Below are 15,048 nucleotides of genomic sequence, written 5' to 3' on the forward strand. Positions count from 1 at the left end.
GAACGGGCGGGCCGGGCGAGAGTAAGGAGTCTAATTCAATGTGAATTTACCATCCGTACTCTTTAATGAACTCTTAAACAACACTGAATATCAATGTCCCCGAGACCACGTTTTTCCAAGCCTTATATACTCTCTACCAAAAGGCCATGCGGCAAGTGCAGGCTACAATTGGTTACACTCACAGTCACTCATCCCCCCCACTATGGTGATTGGCTGCAGGGCACTGTTCACAGACTGTTCATGCGCAGCGGCAACGCCCCTCCTGCAGCCTGGGTCGAGGGCAGAACGGCTTCTGTTTACTTTCCTTTTGTCTCTGGTGTCTCAGGGAAATCCTTCCGTGTAGCACAGCCGCATCAAGCCCTGGCTTGTTCACAGCACACAGCCAGAGACTCTCCACAATTCCTCCTTTTTTTTTTTCTTTTTGGACAAGCCAGGATTGATTAGCTGTGTGTTCTAATCCTTTTTTGATATGTGATAAAAAACAACTTATACATAACATATAAGTAACAACAACAATCAACATAAACAGTGCACTTTGCAATAAACCTGAGGTATTCCATTGCCGTTTAAATATCGCAATGGATTGATTAAACAAATTCCAAGAACTTTGGTTTAAAGATACTCAACTTATAACAAACGATGTGCTGGGTGTTGATAAACTTACTCAAGAGGTAGTGGTGTTTAAAGATCTACTTATATAACTATAGTACGCATACATGTCACAGCTAAATCAATGCAAAGGTTACACCTCACTCTGTGACCTCCGAAGGTTCTGCTGCAGGGAGTTGACTTGGTTGAGTTTGTTTCAACTCCGGCTTTACTGCTCGGCTTGGAACCCACAATGGACCTTGATCTGTGGAGAGACACATATACCCTCTACTGTGGCGGTAGCAAATTCGACGAATCCAGACGCCGGCATAAGCTCTTTGATCGAACGGGCGGGCCGGGCGAGAGTAAGGAGTCTAATTCAATGTGAATTTACCATCCGTACTCTTTAATGAACTCTTAAACAACACTGAATATCAATGTCCCCGAGACCACGTTTTTCCAAGCCTTATATACTCTATACCAAAAGGCCATGCGGCAAGTGCAGGCTACAATTGGTTACACTCACAGTCACTCATCCCCCCCCACTATGGTGATTGGCTGCAGGGCACTGTTCACAGACTGTTCATGCGCAGCGGCAACGCCCCTCCTGCAGCCTGGGTTGAGGGCAGAGCGGCCTCTGTTCACTTTCCTTTTGTCTCTGGTGTCTCAGGGAAATCCTTCCGTGTAGCACAGCCGCATCAAGCCCTGGCTTGTTCACAGCACACAGCCAGAGACTCTCCACAATTCCTCCTTTTTTTTTTCTTTTTGGACAAGCCAGGATTGATTAGCTGTGTGTTCTAATCCTTTTTTTGATATGTGATAAAAAACAACTTATACATAACATATAAATAACAACAACAATCAACATAAACAGTGCACTTTGCAATAAACCTGAGGTATTCCATTGCCGTTTAAATATCGCAATGGATTGATTAAACAAATTCCAAGAACTTTGGTTTAAAGATACTCAACTTATAACAAACGATGTGCTGGGTGTTGATAAACTTACTCAAGAGGTAGTGGTGTTTAAAGATCTACTTATATAACTATAGTACGCATACATGTCACAGCTAAATCAATGCAAAGGTTACACCTCACTCTGTGACCTCCGAGGGTTCTGCTGCAGGGAGTTGACTTGGTTGAGTTTGTTTCAACTCCGGCTTTACTGCTCGGCTTGGAACCCACAATGGACCTTGATCTGTGGAGAGACACATATACCCTCTACCATTAAAAATAACAGGTACTGGTCCCTTCCACAATCCAGTGGTGGGATCACGATATCTCACCATGAATTCCGGTAAAGTGTTTTTCCTTCCTAGTCTGATCTGATAATGATGAATGATCACAGGAGGCTCCTCATGATCTCCAGTTAGACATAAATAATTCAAGGTAAACAACACCTTTGCTAAACGCTGTTGACAATCTAACTCTTCCTGCTTCTGTTTGCTCAAATACCCTTTAATCATTTGATGTGCTCTCTCGATGATTCCTTGGCCTGTTGGGGAATGAGGTATACCTGTAACGTGTTTCACTCCCCATTTCATTAGAAAAGTTCTAACTTTCTGGCTAACATAGGCAGGGCCATTGTCTGTCTTAATCTTTTCTGGGACACCCATTACAGCAAAACAAGCTGTAAGATGTTTACATACATGTAGTGCTTTTTCTCCTGGTAAAGCAGTAGCCCATATCATTTTTGAAAAAGTATCAATTGTGACATGCACATATTTAAGTCTTCCAAATTCTGGCACATGTGTCACATCCATTTGCCATACTTCTAAGGCTTTTAAACCTCGAGGATTGACACCGATTCCTATATCTAACATCTGGCTTCCACACTGAGGACATGCCTGTACAATACTTCTTGCTTCATTTAAAGTTAAATCAAATTGTCTTTGGAGACCTCTGGCATTCTGATGAAAGCTCTCATGACTTTGTCTCGCTTGTTGGAATTTATCTGTTGGAGGCATGTGCTGTACTGAACTTACTAAACTATCTGCAATTTGATTTCCTTCACCTAGACCAAGATTCCATTGATGACTGCGGATGTGAATCACACAACAGGGTTCTTTTCTTTGATTTAAAATAGCTCTCAATTGTACAAACAATTTTCCTAATCGAGGATTATTCGATTGTCTTAACAGGGCATTTTCCATTCTGGGTATTACACCTGCTACATACAAAGAATCTGTGACAACATTTAAAGCAGATTTCAGCCAATTATTTAAGGCCCATATTACTGCCGTGAGCTCTAAAGTCTGCAATGAATCCTCTTTTGAACCTTCAATTAAATGCTGTTTCCATTGACTATTCTCTTGCCAGACACATGCTGCCTGGTGTCTTCGTTTTCCTGCATCTGTATATACTGTAAGGCCTTCAACAGGTTTTGCTTTTACTTTGCTTCTCTCTAACCACTGATTTGTTCTAAGGAATTGCCATAGTTTACCTTTTGGTTGTCGTGAATGTACCTTGCCTATAAATCCTAATAATGCATTCTGTATAGGCATCGAATGTCTCAGCCACCATTCTAAATCGGCTCCATTTATCGGAATACTGATATCATCTGGTTCCTGACCACTAATTTCTAATATTCGAGATCTTCCTTTTCGAATCAATTCTCCAATTGCTTCTGGTCTCGTTTGAATACTGAATTTTGGTTGGACACTGAGAAAAATCCACTCTAATAATCGCAAATCATTTTCTGTTTTCAATCTGACAGTGGCACAAAAGGAAGAATCTGTAGCAACATCTATGGGGAATTCCCCGTTTTTGTTTTGCCACTGGCAGATGATTGCACACGGATGTTCTAGATTGCTAATAAGGAGGGAAATTGGTCGATCAGAAAGTCTTCGGCTAGACCAATTTGTCTGTACTTTTTGTGTAATATCAGAAAGACATTTGAGATGCACGGACTCTAAGCTTATTTTCTTAGCTGGATCACCTCCTTTTAGAAGTGAAGTAAGAGGTGCTATATCATTGTTAGTAATGCCTACGCAATTTCTAATCCATTGTATGTCCCCTAACAATTTTTGGACATCATTTAATGTTTGTAAATCAGTATGTAATTCAATTTTTTGTGGACGAATCTGTGCATCACAAATGGACCAACCAAGGTATTTCCAAGGTGCAGACTTTTGAACTTTCTCTGGAGCTATAACCAACCCCTTTTCTTTGAGTTTGATTGTAATTTGGACTATGGAACTTTCTGTGAACTCAGCTTGTTGACAGAACAGAATATCATCCATATAATGATAAATAATTGTTTGTTTCCATGATGCACGAATAGGTTGAAGTGCCCATGCAACATACATTTGGCACAGTGTAGGAGAATTTTTCATACCTTGCGGTAGCACTACCCACTCATACCTTTTAGCTGGTTCCGCTTTGTTTACTGAAGGCAGTGTAAATGCAAAACGCTGTGTATCTTGTTCATGTAAAGGAATGGTAAAGAAACAATCCTTTAAATCTATAATTAGAATATGCCAATTTTCTGGTAACATTACAGGTGATGGTAATCCAGGCTGTAAAGCACCCATGGCTTGCATTTGATCATTTACCTTTCGCAAGTCATGTAATAATCGCCACTTTCCACTCTTTTTTGGTATTACAAAAATTGGGGTATTCCATGGACTAGTAGAAGGCTTGATATGGCCTGCAACTAATTGCTCTTCTACTAATTCACGTGCCTTTTGCAGTCGCTCTTCTGTTAATGGCCACTGGTCAACCCAAACTGGGCTATCTGTTAGCCAGGTCAATGGAGGGTTGGGCAACTGCTTTCCAGTGACCACTAAGGAAAAGGTGAAGTAGTTAACACAGCACCAAGTTGCCCCAAGACATCACGGCCAATAAGCGCCTCAAGGCTGCTTGGCAATTCCATTACACACACCCTAAGGGTAACACATTGACCTTCAGGGAAACTAATCGAAATGGGATCAACACTTATATTTGGAGTAGTTTGACCACCTACTCCAGCTACAGTGGAAGAGATTGATTTTTGAAGTTTCCAATTTCGTGGCCATTTGAATTGACTAATGATGGAGACATCAGCTCCAGTATCAAGCATTGCATTTACCTCTACAACAACAGTAGAATCAGACTGAAATAGTTGCACACGTAACATGGGACGCTGAGTCATTGATGAGGTGAAGCAAACTGCAGGACCTGTCGATCCAAATCCTTTATCACGCCTTTCTGTTGAGGATGCTGGAGGAGCTCCTGGAAGCATTGGTAGGCAGTTTTCCAGTGCTACTACCTGAGCTATTCTACTCCCAGAAGGAATAAAAATTGGCGGATGCAGAGTGTAGGCCAGGATTTGAACAGTTCCTGTGAAATCTGCATCAATTATACCTGGTATTACTATAAGACCTTTGATACTAGCAGAAGAACGGCCAATCAATAGGCCTCCAATGAGACTATCTTGTCGAAATAAAGGTCCTTTAGCATTCGTTGGTATTCTATGAATTGCAGTATTGGTCAATGTTATATCTACTGCTGTCTCCACATCAACTCCGAGGCTTCCTGCGGTGCTTGGCTTGTTGAGGTGAAAGAAGCCTGGTTCACGGTTGGTCGCTGATTGTGATACAGGTTCGGAGATGTTCTTTGTGTCTGGTAGCTGCTGAACGTATACCACAGCTTGTGGTTGTTTGTTTTGCTTGTTGCAAAATTTTCCAATCGTGTGGTTCCCATACCGTTGTCTGAGTGTTCATATTTTGAATTACCGGTAGGGCTAATTTTGCTGGAGACCAATCACCTTCTAGGATGGCATCTTTGATGACCCCTGACCATCTGCCACGTTGGGGCTGTGGCTGGTCAGTAGAATCTATAGGCACCTTTGATTGCATTGTTTGTGAAGGGCAAGCTGGTTTTTGAAACTCAATTTGTTCCTTATTTTTCTCTACATTTGACACTCTTAAGTTAAGTTGTTCAAGTTTGTTGGTAATGACTTGCAGTAACTGCTCTACTGCTTGGGGTGAGCCCAATGATGTAGGAGGAGGCTCACAAAAAACTTCCGCGGGTGCTTGCGGAGGCAAAGTCTGAGGCGGCCCCGGCCCCGGCGGCTGCGCCGCGGCCGGTCCGGCGCTTTTCTCGGAGGGAGGGGGGGCGTCCGGCTCGGGGCAGGGCAGAGGCGGAGCGGTAGGAGGAGGACGGCACTCAGGGCCTCCCACATCCGGACAGTCGACTAGTTGCACTTCCGCCTTCTTGGCGCATTGCCCCAGAGACTCGGAGGGGGAAACTTCCGGTTCTTTGTTTACGAGCCGCGCAGTTTCTAATCCGCGTTGCAGATCGGATTGTGAAAGTATTGGCTGAGCCGGGACCCCGCGACCACCCCGAACGGCAGGCAGACCCCACAGAGTAGCCCACAGGCCCCTCTTTTCTTTTGGACAAGTTTTATCAGTCCAGGTTTGTTCTGGGACAATCGCCTCCGCGGCTCTTAGGGCGGCACGTTGTTCCGATTTCATAACTTCTAATGATTCTAATACGGTTTTCCACAATTCTCTCACAGCTTTAATTTCTTTCTCTTCTACCCCTCTGATAGTTTTGTCCCACATAGTGTCCCCCACTGATCTCCATTCTGTTGGGGAAAACAAAAGTGGAACTTCCCCAAAGTGTCCCCACTTCTGAGCTAAAAAAATCAATGTGATTAGCTTTTCCTGTGACGATTCAATACCTCTCTTAGAGAGAATAGTCGTCAGCAGTGCCGCGGCTGTTTCAATATCCATTATCTTATCAGCGCGGTCTTAACGTAGGATGCGAGTGGCCAGCTCGACTGGTGCCCGTCTTTTGATACCGGACTAAGCACACTATCCCACACCCCGGCTTGGCTCCGTTTTTATGAACGCTGCTCACCGCAGTAATTTCGATCCGGAGCGATATGCTTTGCTAACGATCCATCCTTCTGCTACCATATGTAGATCCGAAGCGTTATGCTCTGCTAACGAACCATCCTCTGCTACCAAATGTGGCGGTAGCAAATTCGACGAATCCAGACGCCGGCATAAGCTCTTTGATCGAACGGGCGGGCCGGGCGAGAGTAAGGAGTCTAATTCAATGTGAATTTACCATCCGTACTCTTTAATGAACTCTTAAACAACACTGAATATCAATGTCCCCGAGACCACGTTTTTCCAAGCCTTATATACTCTATACCAAAAGGCCATGCGGCAAGTGCAGGCTACAATTGGTTACACTCACAGTCACTCATCCCCCCCCACTATGGTGATTGGCTGCAGGGCACTGTTCACAGACTGTTCATGCGCAGCGGCAACGCCCCTCCTGCAGCCTGGGTTGAGGGCAGAGCGGCCTCTGTTCACTTTCCTTTTGTCTCTGGTGTCTCAGGGAAATCCTTCCGTGTAGCACAGCCGCATCAAGCCCTGGCTTGTTCACAGCACACAGCCAGAGACTCTCCACACTCTACCATTAAAAATAACAGGTACTGGTCCCTTCCACAATCCAGTGGTGGGATCACGATATCTCACCATGAATTCCGGTAAAGTGTTTTTCCTTCCTAGTCTGATCTGATAATGATGAATGATCACAGGAGGCTCCTCATGATCTCCAGTTAGACATAAATAATTCAAGGTAAACAACACCTTTGCTAAACGCTGTTGACAATCTAACTCTTCCTGCTTCTGTTTGCTCAAATACCCTTTAATCATTTGATGTGCTCTCTCGATGATTCCTTGGCCTGTTGGGGAATGAGGTATACCTGTAACGTGTTTCACTCCCCATTTCATTAGAAAAGTTCTAACTTTCTGGCTAACATAGGCAGGGCCATTGTCTGTCTTAATCTTTTCTGGGACACCCATTACAGCAAAACAAGCTGTAAGATGTTTACATACATGTAGTGCTTTTTCCCCTGGTAAAGCAGTAGCCCATATCATTTTTGAAAAAGTATCAATTGTAACATGCACATATTTAAGTCTTCCAAATTCTGGCACATGTGTCACATCCATTTGCCATACTTCTAAGGCTTTTAAACCTCGAGGATTGACACCGATTCCTATACCTAACATCTGGCTTCCACACTGAGGACATGCCTGTACAATACTTCTTGCTTCATTTAAAGTTAAATCGAATTGTCTTTGGAGACCTCTGGCATTCTGATGAAAGCTCTCATGACTTTGTCTCGCTTGTTGGAATTTATCTGTTGGAGGCATGTGCTGTACTGAACTTACTAAACTATCTGCAATTTGATTTCCTTCACCTAGACCAAGATTCCATTGATGACTGCGGATGTGAATCACACAACAGGGTTCTTTTCTTTGATTTAAAATAGCTCTCAATTGTACAAACAATTTTCCTAATTGAGGATTATTCGATTGTCTTAACAGGGCATTTTCCATTCTGGGTATTACACCTGCTACATACAAAGAATCTGTGACAACATTTAAAGCAGATTTCAGCCAATTATTTAAGGCCCATATTACTGCCATGAGCTCTAAAGTCTGCAATGAATCCTCTTTTGAACCTTCAATTAAATGCTGTTTCCATTGACTATTCTCTTGCCAGACACATGCTGCCTGGTGTCTTCGTTTTCCTGCATCTGTATATACTGTAAGGCCTTCAACAGGTTTTGTTTTTACTTTGCTTCTCTCTAACCACTGATTTGTTCTAAGGAATTGCCATAGTTTACCTTTTGGTTGTCGTGAATGTACCTTGCCTATAAATCCTAATAATGCATTCTGTATAGGCATTGAATGTCTCAGCCACCATTCTAAATCGGCTCCATTTATCGGAATACTGATGTCATCTGGTTCCTGACCGCTAATTTCTAATATTCGAGATCTTCCTTTTTGAATCAATTCTCCAATTGCTTCTGGTCTCGTTTGAATACTGAATTTTGGTTGGACACTGAGAAAAATCCACTCTAATAATCGTAAATCATTTTCTGTTTTCAATCTGACAGTGGCACAAAAGGAAGAATCTGTAGCAACATCTATGGGGAATTCCCCGTTTTTGTTTTGCCACTGGCAGATGATTGCACACGGATGTTCTAGATTGCTAATAAGGAGGGAAATTGGTCGATCAGAAAGTCTTCGGCTAGACCAATTTGTCTGTACTTTTTGTATAATATCAGAAAGACATTTGAGATGCACGGACTCTAAGCTTATTTTCTTAGCTGGATCACCTCCTTTTAGAAGTGAAGTAAGAGGTGCTATATCATTGTTAGCAATGCCTACGCAATTTCTAATCCATTGTATGTCCCCTAACAATTTTTGGACATCATTTAATGTTTGTAAATCAGCATGTAATTCAATTTTTTGTGGACGAATCTGTGCATCACAAATGGACCAACCAAGGTATTTCCAAGGTGCAGACTTTTGAACTTTCTCTGGAGCTATAACCAACCCCTTTTCTTTGAGTTTGATCGTAATTTGGACTATGGAACTTTCTGTGAACTCAGCTTGTTGACAGAACAGAATATCATCCATATAATGATAAATAATTGTTTGTTTCCATGATGCACGAATAGGTTGAAGTGCCCATGCAACATACATTTGGCACAGTGTAGGAGAATTTTTCAAACCTTGCGGTAGCACTACCCACTCATACCTTTTAGCTGGTTCCGCTTTGTTTACTGAAGGCAGTGTAAATGCAAAACGCTGTGTATCTTGTTCATGTAAAGGAATGGTAAAGAAACAATCCTTTAAATCTATAATTAGAATATGCCAATTTTCTGGTAACATTACAGGTGATGGTAATCCAGGCTGTAAAGCACCCATGGCTTGCATTTGATCATTTACCTTTCGCAAGTCATGTAATAATCGCCACTTTCCACTCTTTTTTGGTATTACAAAAATTGGGGTATTCCATGGACTAGTAGAAGGCTTGATATGGCCTGCAACTAATTGCTCTTCTACTAATTCACGTGCCTTTTGCAGTCGCTCTTCTGTTAATGGCCACTGGTCAACCCAAACTGGGCTATCTGTTAGCCAGGTCAATGGAGGGTTGGGCAACTGCTTTCCAGTGACCACTAAGGAAAAGGTGAAGTAGTTAACACGGCACCAAGTTGCCCCAAGACGTCACGGCCAATAAGCGCCTCAAGGCTGCTTGGCAATTCCATTACATACACCCTAATGGTAACACATTGACCTTCAGGGAAACTAATCGAAATGGGATCAACACTTATATTTGGAGTAGTTTGACCACCTACTCCAGCTACAGTGGAAGAGATTGATTTTTGAAGTTTCCAATTTCGTGGCCATTTGAATTGACTAATGATGGAGACATCAGCTCCAGTATCAAGCATTGCATTTACCTCTACAACAACAGTAGAATCAGATTGAAATAGTTGCACACGTAACATGGGACGCTGAGTCATTGATGAGGTGAAGCAAACTGCAGGACCTGTCGATCCAAATCCTTTATCACGCCTTTCTGTTGAGGATGCTGGAGGAACTCCTGGAAGCATTGGTAGGCAGTTTTCCAGTGCTACTACCTGAGCTATTCTACTCCCAGAAGGAATAAAAATTGGCGGATGCAGAGTGTAGGCCAGGATTTGAACAGTTCCTGTGAAATCTGCATCAATTATACCTGGTATTACTATAAGACCTTTGATACTAGCAGAAGAACGGCCAATCAATAGGCCTCCAATGAGACTATCTTGTCTAAATAAAGGTCCTTTAGCATTAGTTGGTATTCTATGAATTGCAGTATTGGTCAATGTTATATCTACTGCTGTCTCCACATCAACTCCGAGGCTTCCTGCGGTGCTTGGCTTGTTGAGGTGAAAGAAGCCTGGTTCACGGTTGGTCGCTGATTGTGATACAGGTTCGGAGATGTTCTTTGTGTCTGGTAGCTGCTGAACGTATACCACAGCTGGTGATTGTTTGTTTTGCTTGCTGCAAAATTTTCCAATCGTGTGGTTCCCATACCGCTGTCTGAGTGTTCATATTTTGAATTACCGGTAGGGCTAATTTTGCTGGAGACCAATCACCTTCTAGGATGGCATCTTTGATGACCCCTGACCATCTGCCATGTCGGGGCTGTGGCTGGTCAGTAGAATCTATAGGCACCTTTGATTGCATTGTTTGTGAAGGGCAAGCTGGTTTTTGAAACTCAATTTGTTCCTTATTATTCTCTACATTTGACACTCTTAAGTTAAGTTGTTCAAGCTTGTTGGTAATGACTTGCAGTAACTGCTCTACTGCTTGGGGTGAGCCCAATGATGTAGGAGGAGGCTCACAAAAAACTTCCGCGGGTGCTTGCGGAGGCAAAGTTTGAGGCGGCCCAGGCCCCGGCGGCTGCGCCGGCCCGGCCTCCACGCTTTTCTCGGAGGCAGGGGGGGCGTCCGGCTCGGGGCAGGGCAGAGGCGGAGCGGTAGGAGGAGGGCGGCACTCAGGGCCTCCCACATCCGGACAGTCGACTAGTTGCACTTCCGCCTTCTTGGCGCATTGCCCCAGAGACTCGGAGGGGGAAACTTCCGGTTCTTTGTTTACGAGCCGCGCGGTTTCTAATCCGCGTTGCAGATCGGATTGTGAAAGTATTGGCTGAGCCGGGACCCCGCGACCACCCCGAACGGCAGGCAGACCCCACAGAGTAGCCCACAGGCCCCTCTTTTCTTTTGGACGACAAGTTTTATCAGTCCAGGTTTGTTCTGGGACAAGCGCCTCCGCGGCTCTTAAGGCGGCACGTTGTTCCGATTTCATAATTTCTAATGATTCTAATACGGTTTTCCACAATTCTCTCACAGATTTAATTTCTTTCTCTTCTTCCCCTCTGATAGTTTTGTCCCACATAGTGTCCCCCACTGATCTCCATTCCGTTGGGGAAAACAAAAGTGGAACTTCCCCAAAGTGTCCCCACTTCTGAGCTAAAAAAATCAATGTGATTAGCTTTTCCTGTGACGATTCAATACCTCTCTTAGAGAGAATAGTCGTCAGCAGTGCCGCGGCTGTTTCAATATCCATTATCTTATCAGCGCGGTCTTAACGTAGGATGCGAGTGGCCAGCTCGACTGGTGCCCGTCTTTTGATATCGGACTAAGCACACTATCCCACACCCCGGCTTGGCTCCGTTTTTATGAACGCTGCTCACCGCAGTAATTTCGATCCGGAGCGATATGCTTTGCTAACGATCCATCCTTCTGCTATCATATGTAGATCCGAAGCGTTATGCTCTGCTAACGAACCATCCTCTGCTACCAAATGTGGCGGTAGCAAATTCGACGAATCCAGACGCCGGCATAAGCTCTTTGATCGAACGGGCGGGCCGGGCGAGAGTAAGGAGTCTAATTCAATGTGAATTTACCATCCGTACTCTTTAATGAACTCTTAAACAACACTGAATATCAATGTCCCCGAGACCACGTTTTTCCAAGCCTTATATACTCTCTACCAAAAGGCCATGCGGCAAGTGCAGGCTACAATTGGTTACACTCACAGTCACTCATCCCCCCCACTATGGTGATTGGCTGCAGGGCACTGTTCACAGACTGTTCATGCGCAGCGGCAACGCCCCTCCTGCAGCCTGGGTCGAGGGCAGAACGGCTTCTGTTTACTTTCCTTTTGTCTCTGGTGTCTCAGGGAAATCCTTCCGTGTAGCACAGCCGCATCAAGCCCTGGCTTGTTCACAGCACACAGCCAGAGACTCTCCACAGGCTTTATCAGTAGGAAGCTTGGATTCAATTAGCCAGACTGGTTCTGTGCAAGGTGCCTCTCCTCTGACCTGGCTTGCTGTTAAAATACCTTCTTATAGAGAGCAGAGTTTGAGTCTGGGGCAGCTGAAGACTGAGAAACAGAGACCTACTATCCTGCTGCCTCTCTTGGCTGACCCAGCATTTTTGCAGAATCTTTTTCTTGTTTTTGCCTAGAACAATTTACTTTGCTGTATTAGATGTGATGCTTTTAGCTGAAAGTCTGTGACAGCGAGTTAAGAGCGCAGTTTAGCTACATAGTGCCAATGAGGGCTTTCACTACAAGTAAGCTGGTGTTCTTGAAACAGTATGTTCACGTGAAATGATTTGTTGTGCCAAATTATGAAGGTGACACTTAGCACAGTGCTGGCCACAGTGAGATCTGAAAGGCAAGCTAGTAAAGCACACATTTTGAGGAAATCAGGGAATATTTTCTGTGCTTTTAAGCACTTGGAATCCTTCTGCAAAATGTTTTCAGCGTTGAGTGAGAAGGAAGGAAAGGAAATCAGGAGCCCCATCAAAGAGAAGAAAGAAAGAAGTCAGAATGACAAAGCAGACAAGGATAGATCCTGGGGGAAGACAGGCATACTCATTAATTGTATTTACATTTCAAAGACGAGTTAACTGCAGTATTCTCAGTCATACCCTACACTGGGTTCCCTGCCACACACCATGAATAATAAATGCACTTTGGAGGATAGAATAAGCGACCCGATAGGCTTCTTCCGCTTTTAATTTCATAGACAATCTTAATTTAAGAGGTCAGTACAAATGCCTATGGTAAGTGACAATTTTAGGCCAGTAATTACTAATTAAGAGAGAAGGCAAGATGCTGGCTAAGGCACTTTCAAACAGATCACAGATAACCTTGCAGGAGCTGATTAACTCAAACAGAACACCTCCTTCGGTGATAGCTATCAAACGATGCTTGGAACAATTTTTAAAATTAAAAGGGATGAGGGAAAAGGATTTATGAAACTCTTGGCTGAGTTTTCTCTGGAGAAAGAATTTTGATAATAAGTAGGATTAGCTGTTTGCCAATTAGCAGACAATTAGAAGTAAGACATTTACCCAGTGGGCAGAAATCTTTTATGATAGACTCACACTCATCAAACCTGTTTATGCCAGAGGAGGATAAACAACTTTGCACTCGCAGCACCTCAGCTCTGGTGGTGGGAGCAGCACCGGCTGCAGCTGCCGTGCAGCCTCCCGTGGGCTGTGGGGACTCCATGTGACAGGGCTTCAGGTGGCAAGCGCTGAGCAGAGGACCCCAGGCTGTGCTCATGGATGCTGGGATGACTGTGAATGACTTCCAAAGGGTTCACGAAAGAAACTAGGAACAGCAAACAAACTGTTTGTGGAGAAAATTGAGACATCTCTCATACTGGGGAGTTTTTACGCACCTGCTAATCAGAAAAAGCAAGAAGACACTGGTTTTATTTACATTAGTATCTGTAAAACTGATCATCACTGGCAGATGAGAAGTAGTGTGAGACATTGGAACTTTTTCTGAAAGTGTTCCTTGGACAGGTGAGGCCTCAAATGACCATAAATTCAGAGTGGCAGATGCTGTAAGGAAGAGCTGAGCTGGGCTGCTGCTTTTTGTCTTTTTTTTTTTTCCCCCAGCTTAACAATGAATTTTTCACGTGGTTCCTATAAAATAGGTATATGTAGGCAGCACTGCTTTGCCAAAAGGCAGAGTGGGGGAAGAATCTGTCTGGTTTTGCTTTTGTTTGTGCTTCTCTTTTCCATCTTTAGATCTTGAAAGATTCCTACGCACTTCCACAAGCCATGGAAAGAGATGAGCAGATGCACAACATGAGCCCTCTAATCCAAACAGTTGCTCAAGGTGTATTGTTTGTCCTCTGAAGGGTTTGTTTCTTGCCATTAACTCCCCATGCAACATGGAGCACAAGGCTAGACTTACAGACCTGCACTCTAGATGCCTAAAGTAAGCCAGAAAAATTACATCCTTCTATTCAAAAGGCCAGCTCAGAAAGGCAAAGAACACAAGAGGAAAACAAATTAGGACCAAGCACTATCTGCTCAGGAGTGCAGAGCATTTCCCTGCTATATCCCTTGGCACAAGGCAGCTCTGACCCTGACAACTAAAAATGCAGAATGTGATGTAGAAATGAAGGAATGAACCCAGTCCTGGTTTTGCTACTGGCATATAGATCAAAACGGGAATTTCAAATAGAGCTTATGGCTTTATGACATTTGTGACATGCATGAATGTGAGGCAGTATTAATACATGTTGCTTCCAACCAAACTCATGTTTTTACTTTCTCTGTGTAGGCAGGGCCTTGTTCTGTGGCAGTGTCATTTGCAAGAGGCTGAATCTGCTCTGACCCCAGGAATCACTCAGCACCCTCCAGGGCCACCCATTATCAGTGGAAGCCGTCGTGAATCAAAAGCATCATGTGTGGAAGCAGGTCTAACCCGTGCCTTAGGTAGCACTTTGCTACACAAGAAAAGGGCCTTTGCAGTTTATTTCATTCCAAACAATCACATTAACTCCTTGTTGAAGGGGGGGGTCACTGACAGTTGTCCGGAGATTAAAATTCCTTCCAGTTAGGCTGGTACTGTCCCTCTGATGTGGATCTGGTTTGGGAACACCCAACCCAGAGCAGACAGACCAGGGGTATCAGCATTAGCAAAAATCTAATGGTGACTCATTGCACCCTAGGGAAGAACTGGAGATGATGAGCACCTTGTGTTCAGGGAATGCTGGAGCAGGATAAACCCTTCCAAGAGGACCGGTCAGATTCGCTTAAAATACCTGTGTTCATTTCCAGGAAAACTAAGCATCAGGTGTGCTTGAGGG

General features: G+C 43.9%; 1 protein-coding gene across 1 annotated transcript in view; it reads right to left on the minus strand.

The window, feature by feature from the left end:
• LOC139827249 (uncharacterized) overlaps window positions 1-6,996 on the minus strand; it is a 343,678-nt gene extending 336,682 nt beyond the window's left edge. The window contains exon 1 of the mRNA XM_071804800.1: window positions 4,658-6,996. Within this exon, the coding sequence (XP_071660901.1) occupies window positions 5,142-6,305 (1,164 nt within the window). The 5' untranslated portion in view covers window positions 6,306-6,996 and the 3' untranslated portion in view covers window positions 4,658-5,141. The remainder of the gene's footprint in view (window positions 1-4,657) is intronic.
• Window positions 6,997-15,048: the final 8,052 nt, after the last annotated feature.

This window comes from Patagioenas fasciata, chromosome 1, assembly GCF_037038585.1.
Source record: "Patagioenas fasciata isolate bPatFas1 chromosome 1, bPatFas1.hap1, whole genome shotgun sequence".
NCBI classification, from domain to species: Eukaryota; Metazoa; Chordata; class Aves; order Columbiformes; family Columbidae; genus Patagioenas; species Patagioenas fasciata.